At 43.5% G+C, this 12,836-nt stretch overlaps 1 protein-coding gene across 1 annotated transcript in view; it reads right to left on the bottom strand.

Annotated features, from left to right (window-relative positions):
* LOC126278622 (endoglucanase A-like) overlaps nt 1-10,062 on the bottom strand; it is a 95,125-nt gene extending 85,063 nt beyond the window's left edge. Inside the window, exon 1 of the mRNA XM_049978861.1 lies at nt 9,964-10,062. Within this exon, the coding sequence (XP_049834818.1) occupies nt 9,964-10,021 (58 nt within the window). The 5' untranslated portion in view covers nt 10,022-10,062. The remainder of the gene's footprint in view (nt 1-9,963) is intronic.
* Between the last annotated feature and the right edge of the window lie 2,774 nt (nt 10,063-12,836).

The following is a 12,836-nucleotide window of genomic DNA, read 5'->3' as shown; positions in this document are numbered from 1 at the left end:
ATATACCAGCCATAATTGCATAACACAATTTCGAAATCTGTATTTCTAAAACGCACCATTAAGTATTGACAGCAATAACTACGATAACAATCGTTTTTAAACTGTACTTCGTACTAGTATGTAAGCACTGCTGACTATTGTTTCCTAAGCAACACTAATAAACGTAACTAATTTAGGAAATACAGTCAAATTATGTACAAAACTCGTAATGTCAAATCGAAAGGAAAAGTCTTGATGTAAATCAGGTACGTTCCAATCAAGTCACTGATAGTGACGAGCATTTATCATTATCTGTCTTCCTCTTTTGCATAATTATTAACAATTTCACAAGATGTCTTCAGTTTCCGTTAAATAATTTGCAGTTTCCATTTTGTTTTCTTTATTTCCTTTTCCATGCATTATCATTACTTCTTTTGCTCAAAGGAAATATTTCATCTTAATGTGGAGCTGTTAATGTTATTACAGGTTAAACATTATAAAATAAATATTCTGTTTTAAAGTGCTAGGTAACAGGTCTTTAAATTTGCAGTAAATGAGATGAAAAATGATGTCTCTAACGAAATGTTGGAAGGATTGGCAACTTGCTTTAAGTGTTCATAAATGTATAACACCACTCAAGGATGAGGCCTCAGGACTATTACGACTGACCTACTGTTGCCTAAAAGGGAGTATAAGCAGCCGTCTATGATTGTGGGACATTTGATCTGTACGTCACACATCTCTCCAACCGTTACTGCCGGTGGGTGGTGAATGCTGATTTGCCGCCATTCTTTATTCCTGCAGCTCCTTATTTGGCCCCGCGAGGCTGAACGGACTCTGTTCCAGACCTCCCTTCCTCAGGAAAATCCCGAAGCGGTACTGGAATCGAACCCAGCACCATCAACACTGAAGGCACCGACACTAAACATTCGACAACAGAGATGGTCTTCAGGAATGTGAAAGTGTACTTGCAGATCTCCTTTCGTCAGGAAAATTCCGAAGCGATACTGGAATCGAACCCAGCACCATCAACACTGAAGGCAGCTACATAGACGGTCTTCAGGAATGTGAAAGTGAACTTTTCACGTAAAATATACTTGGTGTCCTAAAATGGCAGATAGTTTTTATGTGAAAACTTTTGAAGGTTTTTGAATAAAACAAACGTTATTAACATTCTACATCTTTATTCTCCATCTGTACATATTTATTTATCGTCATAGCCACCATGGTGACGAATACATTTCTCCCACGAGAGACCAGTTTGTTTATGCCGTCTTTGTAATATGTCTGACTTCTTTGATGGAGCGAGAACTTCACCTCTGCTTGCACTACTTCATCACCGTCGAAGTGAAGTCCTCGAAGTTGTTCTTTATGTTTAGAAACAAATAAAAAGCGTATCGGACAAAGTCTGGACTGTATGGAGGATGATCGATGGCACCGAATTCAAAACGTCGGATTGTTTCAGATGTCGCCGCGCTCGTACGTGTTCTGGCATTGTTATGTTGAAGGAGAGGTTGTTCCACGTGTTGATGAACGCTTCAAATTCGAAACTCGATTACAGCACGCTGTTTCTCACACACCGACAGTGTTACATTACACATCACCGTGTTACACAGTACAGTTCGGAGACCTCCAGCGGCGGAGGGCTGCAAATATATCTACGTGAAGAATAAAGATGCAGACTGTTAATAACGTTTGTTTAACTTCAAAACCTTTAAGAGATTTTACATAAAAAATTGGACGCGTTACCTTCATATAAGGGAAACAAAAAATATTTTTCAATTCAATAAACTTTGCCAACAGCCGTACACTTTAAGATATTTTATTTTATTTCGAAGGCAAAGAGTTTCGGCAATTCTTTCAGCCATCTTCAGTCCCCAAAAGCTTTTACCGAATCAACGAGCTTATCGTTATCTGATTCATACGAAAGCGTGAGTTGCTGTCACGCTTTCGTATGAATCAGCTGCACAACGATTGTGATTCGCGATATGCAGTTTTATTGCGCTATACGATAAGCTCGTTGAGTCGAAAAAAGTGTTTGGGACCTGAAGATGGCAAAATGAATTGCCAAAACTGGCTCTGTTCGAAATTAAATAAAATATCTTAAAGTATAAGGCTGTTGGTAAAGTTTATTGAATTGAAAAGTACGGACTAGACGATGTCCCCTTGTCATAATGGACCGACAGAGAACAAAAAACTTTTGGTCACGTGTTTACTCGACCAACGGCAGAGCTTCACTGATGTGCCTAAAAACATAAAGAAGCACAGTCTTGAAGACAGGCTCAACACATTCCCTGACACCTACTTTGAAAGTTTCAAGAAACATCTTTAAGTGAGTTACGTACGATTATACTACAACCCGTAATAATTGATTCCATACGGATCAGGAAAACAAAATTAACTACTGCACGTAATTAAGCGTTTAACTCATTAATCTTTGTAAGCTTCGATATACCCTCAGTAGTGTGGGATAGTGTCGCTTTGCGCGCCGAGCGAGCAGTTTGTAGTCAACTTCCGCCTGTTCCGCAGCGCCGCTTGTATCGAAGCTACTCAGTCTTGTTGGTGTATCGGCCGGAGTCACACCGTAGTTGCGTAGCGGTGGTTTGTCGTCGTTTTTCTCTCGGCGGCGGTGTTTTCTGCCCGCGCCGTGGTGTCTGTCGAGTCTCCTAAGTCTATTCCTCGTCGAGCTACACTTCGTTACAGTTTTGACAAGAGTACGCGCCGTGCTCAGCCCTGCTCTTTATAAATTCACTAATGGTTGGCTGATCAGGTAGATACTGCTTACTTTGATTCTGATTTGCATGCATTCTTTGTGAAGTTTTATGATCGCGTTCAAGTAGAACGGCTTCGCTCTCGGGCTGGTTCTAAAGTGTTGTTTACACATCGGGATGGTTCCATTTGTCACGTCCTCTTCGAAAATGTGGCACTCGAGTGTACTCCGGTTGGAGTTTGTAACCTTCCTCCTGAAGTGGACAATTCATTCCTCAATACAGCGTCTCTTCCGTTTGGAGGAATGCAGCATATCCGATGGGAAAGCTGGTCAGCACAACATCGCTTATAATGGTATGCGGACTGTGGGCATGTGCGTAAAAAGAATTTTCCTTCCCACTTAACTGTTTGTGGTTACCGGATCCATGTTACGTATGCAGTGCAAGATATAGTGTCTTTGCAGTCTACTGACAGTCAAGCTCCAGCTATAAGCGATGTTGGGGCAATATTACCCCCTACTCCTCGCCAATTTCCACCGTTACCGGCGCGTCCCCTTGCGGTTTCTGTCCATGAGAGGACGACGGCTCCTGCAGCGCAAGTCAAACGCTGGCGGACTGAGGACGGTACAGATTTCGAAAGCGTCATTCTCCAGTCTCACCGTTGACTGAGGGTGCATCTTCTGGCAGTACTGAGTTGTCTTCTGAAGTTAATTGTGATTCCAGTATTACCATAGATGATGTAGCTGCTTCTGTTGTTGCTGAAATGTGTGTTGCATTTGCGTCCCCCACTTCACCTGTAGAAGTGACAGCTCTCGTGAGTTTAGATGTACCCGCAGAGACGTTGCCTGTTGGCCAGTCGTTACAGTGTTCCAGGGTTATACCACCCTTCCTCCACGCTGAGACGGTGGGGCAATGGGATTCTACGGGTTCTCATCCTGATGACCAGGTGATGCAATCCAACACCGGCACTGCATTACTTGTCTCTTCTGTACCTGATGTTGCTGTTGGTCGTTCTGAGTTGTGCTCCCCGATTTCCGATGAGTGCAGTGGAGATGGCTCCTTTATCAAATAAGCGCTTGACGTGCCCCCCCCCCCCCCCCCAACCCTTCTACACCAAGAGTGTATGTTTTCAGGGAGTGGTGCGAAACAGCATTTTCAACCTACACGTGCAGCGGCGCGTCGTAAAAAGATATACGAGGATTCATCAGCTTCCGGTGGGGAGGATTAGAATTATACCTTCTTTCCACCGCCTCCGGACGTTGGGGAGAGAAGGGCGTGATGAGTGCATTTTCCTTAGTGTTGTTTCATTGACTTTACAAGTGCTGACGGATGCAGGCATATACATTTCTAACCCTCAATGTTAATAGGATATGTTACCAATTACGGCTTGCTGCTTTACGCCAGTTTATTTACGATTCCCAAGCTGATATCGCGTGTTTACAGGAGCTTTTATTTGATGTGTTTTGTCTTCCTGGATACTCTATGTTTTTCAATGTCGCGCCTGAAAATTCTACCGCTGACGGACTTCGAAACGCTAGATGATGGTCGCGGTATAGGCTGTAACTTTTATGACCTCACCTTCATTTTTCTTTACTCTCCGTCTGGATCCGGTCGTTCTCCGACCGCGAGTGGTTTTATAAGGAAGAATTTGTTTATTTACTCCGACGGAACCAGCGCAAGGTTTTGTTGGGGGCGAGTTTAAGTCTTACGTCGTGTAGATCAGACCCCCAATTATACATATTGTCGCGAACTTAATGATGTGTTGACGTCTTTGCATCTCAAAGATGTTTGGGTTTGCAGATATCCTGCACTGGTGCGGTTTACGTTTTCTATAGCGACTTAAAGTAGCCGATTGGACCACTTTTATTTATCTGCCCGCAGCTGTAGTCAGCTTCTATCGATTGATGTAATTCCTGCCAGTTTCACTGATCACTGTGCTGTTTCAATGACTTTTAACCACGTCCCGCAGGGGGTCTATCTTTCGCGCCCTTTATGGAAGCTTAACACCCTACATCTCACGGAACCCTCTCTGGAAGGCATCATCGCAGACTTATGGCGGCGGACAATATAGTCCCAGGCGCGTTATCCCTCAATTCTAGAATGGTGGGTTACCTCTGCTAAACCTCGGATTCGAAATACACTCAAGCATTTTAACGCTGAAAAAGCGGCTGAAATGAGGCGAACTAGGGAATTTTATTATGCTGTACTTCGCGATCCTTACGATATTGGTCGTGATGCCCCCTTGAGAGTCATAGACGTCCACCATGTAAAGGCAAAACTCCTACACCTCAAACGTAGGCAAATGGATGGTGTCCGCTTGCGTTCCTGGCCGCGTTCACTCGTGCAGGATGTCTTGGACTCTCTCCGTCATCGGCTGGCCGGTGTGGCCGAGCGGTTCTAGGCGCTTCAGTTTGGAACCGTGCGGCCGCTACGGTCGCAGGTTCGAATCCTGCCTCGGGCATGGATGCATGTGATGTCCTTAGGTTAGTTAGGTTTAAGTAGCTCTAAGTTCTAGGCGACTGATGACCTCAGATCTTAAGTCCCATAGTGCTCAGAGCCAGTGGCACCATTTTCTCTCCGTTATCTTCGTCGTCTTCACAAACGATCTTAAAGGACATATCTCACTACCATTCGTTCTCTAGATGAGCGTGAGTGGTCCTCCCAATCTGATATCATGCGTGAACTTTACCAGTACTTTTCCGAACTTTATACTGAAATGGATTCAGACGGTCTACTGCCTGTTGATTTTACCTCCCTCTTTGATAGCATTGTTACGCCATCTCTCCAGGAAGAGTATTTCCCTGTATTCCATAACGATGATGTACTTGATATTGTAGCTCGTACTCCCTCCCACAAATCGCCTGCCTTCGATGGCCTTCCCAAAGAATTTTATATTCGAGTTTGGCCTCTGATAGGAGATACGATAACTTCTATGATGAATGAAGTATTCCACGAAGGCCTTATGCCACCCAGCTTTAAGGTTGCTAAGGTTGTCCTAATCCCCAAGATGCCAGGATGTTTGCGTGTGGATCAGGTGTGCCCGATAACCCTCTTCAGCTATGATTATAAAATAGTAGCGCGAGCGGTAAATAGCATACTATCGGTGTCGTTGGCTATCGTCATAGCGAGCAATCAAAGTTGGCGCTGCAGTCATGGACTGTGCAGCTGGTCCCGGCGGAGGTTCGAGTCCTCCCTCGGACATGGGTGTGTGTTTTTGTCCTTAGGATAATTTAGGTTAAGTAGTGTGTAAGCTTAGGGACTGATGACCTTAGCAGTTAAGTCTCATAAGATTTCACACACATTTGAACATTTGAACAATCGAAGTTGTACTCTCCTGACTCCAGTTGCTAAATATCAGGATCTAATTTCGATTGCTTCCACCATTCCCGTGCAAGGCGCTTTGCTTTTCATTGATTTTCACCATGTGTTCGACCGCGTTAATCGTGGATTTCTCATGCGAGCATTGACAACTGTTGGTTTCAACGATGCTGCACGATGGTTGTTTAGCTCTCTTATTATTGTTATTCCGGCGTCAACAGACGTCAATGGCCCTCTTATTTTCTCCCATCGCTGTGTGTCAGGGCGTCCTTCAAAGGAGTCCATTGTCTCTCTACGTGCTTTTTCTGGAACCCTTATTGCGACCTATAGCTGCTCGTTTGTGTGGCTGTTCGCTATTGGAAGAAAGAGTTAGCGTTCGTGCATATGCTGATGACGTTATGGTTATTCTCCGTACCCCTGATGATATACCACAGCTGACAGACCTTTTGGATGCTTTTTGTCGTCTTTCGGGAGCGCTAGTTATGACCAGAAATGTGGCTTACTCAGTTTGTGAGGATCTGACGCTGTTGAAATTCCATGTAATTTGAAGGTCACCCGTTATCAATCGTTACGTGTTATAATTGACAGTTTTCTGCTAAAGATGGCTACGGTAAACTGGAAGTCAGTCACGGATAAGATTCAGGGAGCAACCATTGAACGCGAGCGTCGCTCTCTCTCACTTCTTCATAAGGTCCAGGCCATGGAAACGGAAACGTATGTGTTAAGTAAGGCTTTTATTGTTGCACGTATCTTTCAACTTCCCGCGTTGATGTATCGCAAGTTGCAAAGTTTAACTGGCAGGTTTATCTAGCGCCACTCTATATTTCACGTGCGTTACGAGATAATGGCGCGCCCCCGTCTGTTGGGAGATATGGGCCTCTCTGACATTCGAATTCAGACTTCTGCCTTATTCGTCCGTCACACCTTTTTAACATGTACACGCGTGCCCCAGTCACTTACTGCTCGCGTTCATGACTGTATCCGATAGACGAGTTTAACACCTTGAGTAGATATTTGTAGGATTAGTTATAAACTAAGGCACGTTAAGGAATTTTTTCTTGACGACCAAGCGAATCTCCCCCTAAAAATGCTGTTACGCCGGTGGGCAATTACTCATAGAATTCCCTCTGTGGAAGCCCTGTCGCCAGAGACGAATTGGAAGATTGTCTGGTCTAGCGTTAGCCTCCCGATTTTCCCGATGGAAGTGGCGTCCTCGCGGTACCAAGTTGTTCCTTATATTGTACCTACCAACGTGCGTCTTTTTAGTTTTGGCCTCCGTTTAACGGATCGCTGCAATCGTTGCCATGAAACTGATACATTATATCATCCGTTGATCTCCTGTGGTCATGGCAATTGGAGATGGCTTTCCCAACAAGTGGCTTCCCTTCTACGGACGTCGGAGGCGGAGTGGCTTCCCTTCTACGGACGTCGGAGGCGGCTATCTTCGGGGGAGATTCTCGTGCGTCCCGATTCAACCATCTATCCCCAATCGAAGAGCAACGCCATCATGTGGCTTGTTGGACATTATCTATACTACGTAATGGTGAGTGGATATGATGCAGATCAGAGTCCTTTTCCCAATATACGGCCACAGCCCATTGGACGTGACATAGGATGCCACGTTATCGTGAGCTTTTTTCTAATATTCTGTACCTTGTTTTTCATCGGCAAGGAGTCGGATGAGTTGCAGTCCCACCCCCCTTTTTTGTGGTCTCTCTTGTTTGTATTTAAATGCTACACGATGTAGAAACGACGGAGAAAAAAGGTGTGGGCACGTTAAAATTAACGCCGTTTTCCTTCATATACGGTTTTTTGATTTAACCCTTTTGTTTTTATGGAAATGACTTCTTTTGTTTTATTTTTAATTGAGTGCTTTAATACGTGCTTTGGGGGGGGGGGGGGGGGGTGATAAAAATGCAATGGATAGTGTTTTGGGTTAGCGTGCGGGAGGCTGGGGGTTCGATCCTGGCTTGAGGCAGATGTTTTTATTTGGCTCGGTCGGAGATTTTCTCGAAAAAAAAGAAAAAAAGTGGGTAGCAGAGCTGAGTGCCATGTGGGGGATCCGGGTTCAATCTCGGTACTGCGAGGAATTTGTCCTTGTTGGGACGGTTGATAGGGGGTGCACACAACCTAGTGAGGACAACTGACGAGTTACTCAGCCGATTAGTGGCGGCTCCAAAGTCAAAAAACAAGACAAAGCCCGGGAGAGCGTTGTGGTGGTGACCACATGTCCGTACCAATGACGCCATTATCAAAGGATGACACGACGGTCGGTCGGAGCCGATTGATCCGTCTAGCAGCTGGACTTCACCTTTCCACCATCCACACGTGAGGGGCGTAAGTGGTACGAGGTGAAGCATCCTCAGCCTCTGCTGAGCACAGATGTAGATGTAGAGTAGAGGTGCCACGGTTCTGGAAGTCTAGAAATGTCTTTAATACATATTAACGAAGAACCTTCTCTGAAGATTAACCGCTGTAGCAGTAACTTAAAGTGATTTTAAGGGCACCACACCCTGCCTGTCTAATCCATGTTAATTTAGGCAAGTATTTGACCCATTTCTGAAAAAAAAAAACTATTTGATGCAGGACCTTAATATTCTTACTGTATGTTAAATGATGCTAATAGAGTCAACTGTACTAACATCTACATCATCCATTTTATACTTTTTAAGAAATACTTTTTTAAACTTATCAACAAAAAATATTAAGTTTTTTTCTGCAGAAAATATTTTTTGTGAACTTCCTAATGGGGGAATATTAATGAATGTTGTTCCGGAGGTGGCTTTTCATGTTAAGGAGAATCTCTGAAAATGTCATTCATTTATCTATGGTAGTTTCTGATATAATGGGGCATATGTACTGAAAATTTTAGTTTGTGGGAAATTGACTTTAAAGAAAAAACTTTTGAAATTTGTTACCTACAGTTAATTCCAACTGTCTTGCTGCATATGATGGCCCTTCTTTGGCCTCTAGCAGGTCTTACAGCTTCTTTTTCACCTTCCTGGATGTTTGTCTTCCTTTCTTTGCCATATTACGTGCAGATCTGTCTGGTACGGCTATTCTCATTTTATCTCAAAGTTGCAGCTCAGTGATCATATTTTCACCGGGATTAATTACCAGCTTTTTCGGTACCCAACACGTATCAATAATACCAAAATTTAATGTAATAACAGAATCATGAACTTTTAGTTTCATTGCATGCCTGCAAATACAGTTTTAGGAGCGGTTCCTAATTATGCTGTTGAAACATTCATTTTGGTTCTGTGTCTGCCCATGCAGACATTTCCTTACAAGTTCAGGATGAGCCAAGTATTTGAAAATAGGTTTAAATGCTGTATTAACAGCAGCAGGAAGAGAATGCTGGTGAAAATAACATTCTCCAGTTGACTGAGCCCTATTGTATTTCACCACGAATTTTCTCCTCATTTACACAATCCGTGACATGGCTTATCATCAACAGAGGACATCAGATTTAGGCTTAACTTTCAGGATCTTCTCTATAAATGGCTCTGAAAGTGGTGAGTACATTTGTAAACAAGCACTACAAACATAAGTATAACAACTACTCGCAATCACGCTTGAACAAAACTAACCGCATGTTTGAAAGCGTGTTGTTTACAAACAACAGAAACATAATAATACCGACCATTAAATTACAAGGATAGCCAACACACTGAGGAGTAAAAAAAAATCCCTAACGTGCTATGTAGGGGATATAAAGATCAAAAATATATGCAGAAATGTGAGTGACAGAAAAGTGGGCGTGGCACATAAACACACGTGGTAGGAAAACGCTCTTTAAATGCTCAAAAAAAATTGTTTCAGCAAATTCTTTTTCAGAGTATTCAAATAAAACCTTAATCCATCGAAATACGATGAAAACCGAAAATCGATTTTTTTCGACCTGAACCACGGTGTGAGTCTACTTCACAGTTGACAGTGTACCTCCCCCACTTACCGTGACAGGCGACGGCCGCGCTCAGCAGCAGCAAGAGGATCGAACGCAGCGACGCCATGACGGATGCACAAGGCACTCTGCGGCGCCCCGTACGCCATTTATAGCTGCAGGTAGCCGTGTGTCGCGGGTCTGCCGCGCAGCCCCTGCCACCTGCGATAACAGCCGACGTCTGCGGCGAGCCGCGCCGACACGCCTTTGTGCTGGAGCCGCGACAACAAGACCAATGGCGGCGGCCGCGCGCGTCACGCGACCGACTGTGCCTGATCAAAGCCCGCACGGCATACTGGCCGAGACAATGGACCGTGTGCTGAAGCTAACGAGCCAAAGAGAAGGTGACCTTCGCATACTGAGCAACAGTTACCACTTTATCCGCTTTGTCAATAAGGAGATGTGAAAACTATTTCCCATACTTCTAGTTCACGAACAGATCATTCTTGTTTATACGGTAGGTGAAGGAACAAAATTACGCATCATATGCTGCATGCATGACATTAACCTTACAATACGGACCTTGAAGTATATCTGCTACAAGAACATATCAGCAAGCTCCATCTGAAAATAAATAAAGAAATAACAAATACAAAAATTTGGAATACACAGCATAAGAGAAGGAAAAAGAAACAGCGGAAAGAAGGAAACTGACAATGACAGGCTTCACGATTGATCTTTATTATCCTCGATCGTCTGTCACTTTGCCCTCCGCATAAGAGTCGAAAGCGTCCATCTTCGTACTGCGGCGGCGCGGTTCTTTCTGTCCCTTTATGACGAACCTGTGAACATTGTCTCAGTATTTCATCTGTAGGGAAGCCGAGCGAAACCTGCTGTACTTCGACGTGAACCAGGCTGCAATTAAAGCCACTAACCTACGTTTCGGCAGAAAGTTTTCGCAAGAAATGAAAGGTTAGAAATTTTGTCCTCAATTAATATATTCTGAAACTTAGGTGAACAAGTATCACTGCCAAGCCCGTGCTAGTCTTAACACAGTCACTCACAATCCCTTTCACTCACGTTAGCAAGTTTATGGTGTTGCATTTCCCGAAAACGTAATAGCTACAAAAATACTGATTGATTTGATTGAGAATGCTCGTCAAATATTAAGTCTGTCGGTACGTAATGCAGTCACAGTTTTTAGCCACCGACCTGCTCAATAGGCCACGCGGAATATATGTCTTTCCTCGTCACAAAATTCACTTAAAAATTCCGAAATTTCTACAGACACATCGGAATAATTATGCCGTCACTTTCCAACACTTTTGATGTATGAAACATTGCTAGCTCCGGCCACTTATCATTTCCATCGAAACTACTACTACACACGTCCGATCTGTTTCATGGCTAGGCTCCTACTCTTCCCTAGAATACTCTAAGTCTTCTCTACCAGCAGAGAAAGGCGCGCGAAGAGTACTGCTTTACCATTGGTCAGTTTACTCAGCAGCCAATAGCAAAACAACATTCTCCCGCGTCAGTCCGCGCTTTTCATCAATAACCAATCGCAAAATAGTTAACCTCACGACTACACTTTTTACCGACGTAGTTATCTAATAGGCTGAAGTTTTGCTTATTCATTAAGTTATTTACTATTGTTATTTATACCTGAATTAACTTTCCCTTTACCATAAACTTACTTTACAAATCTATTCTACAAAAATCCATACTTCTTCGAAACGTTCCCATACTAAATCCTACTACATAACTCGTTAAAGAATTATCTTCATATTAATCTTAAACCACACTCACGCATCATTCATACGTCTAAAACACATTTATAACATTTCACATACACAAAAAGACATAATAACACTTTATCAAAATACTAGAACGGATTATGAAGAACATTCTTTTACTTTGGTGCACTCTAGTGGGCACAATCGAAACTAAAATCACAGTCCCCCTAGCCAATATTGTCCTCTATCGGCTGATACATAAACTACGTGCGCGTCCAGACTCGCGTCACCATCTGTCACTATCCAGCTCTGAGACACATCTCTCATTTAATCGCCTCCAAGGCAGGATCGTTATACGGCGCTACGCCTCAGTACCCTTCAACAGTATTGAGCCACATTTGACAATCGTCGAGAAAAAATATTATGTCAAAATGTAGTAGAGCCATTACATACTGAAGCTGCCATAAGACTCTCGTTGGTCAAGTTACAGATATTTTTCCATCGTATTAAAACACTCTGAAGTATAAACCTGGAATACCAGTAAGTATATAGAAAATAATACATTATAAATTCCACATCTTCATAGTTATATATTCCGCAACCCATAGTATAGTGCGTGGCAGTGGGTTTCTCGTACCAATATTAGCAATTTCCCGCCCATTTGAGTAGTGAGGGAGACAAAAATATCTGCATATATGTCTTTAAACACATTTACCATATTCTCATGATATGTACATCTACATCTACATCTACATCTACATCTACATCTACATCCATACTCCGCAAGCCACCTGACGGTGTGTGGCGGAGGGTACCCTGAGTAGCTCTATCGGTTCTCCCTTCTATTCCAGTCTCGTTCGTGGAAAGAAGGATTGTCGGTATGCTTCTGTGTGGGCTCTAATCTCTCTGATTTTATCCTCATGGTCTCTTCGCGAGATATACGTAGGAGGGAGCAATATACTGCTTGACTCTTCGGTGAAGGTATGTTCTCGAAACTTTAACAAAAGCCCGTACCGAGCTACTGAGCGTCTCTCCTGCAGAGTCTTCCACTGGAGTTTATCTGTCATCTCCGTAACGCTTTCGCAATTACTAAATGATCCTGTAACGAAGCGCGCTGCTCTCCGTTGGATCTTCTCTATCTCTTCTATCAACCCTACCTGGTGCGGATCCCACACTGCTGAGCAGTATTCAAGCATTGGGCGAACAAGC

This window comes from Schistocerca gregaria, chromosome 6, assembly GCF_023897955.1.
Source record: "Schistocerca gregaria isolate iqSchGreg1 chromosome 6, iqSchGreg1.2, whole genome shotgun sequence".
Taxonomy (NCBI): Eukaryota; Metazoa; Arthropoda; class Insecta; order Orthoptera; family Acrididae; genus Schistocerca; species Schistocerca gregaria.
The sequence above is the reverse complement of the archived record's forward strand: the minus strand, read 5'-3'. Positions and strand labels throughout refer to the sequence as shown.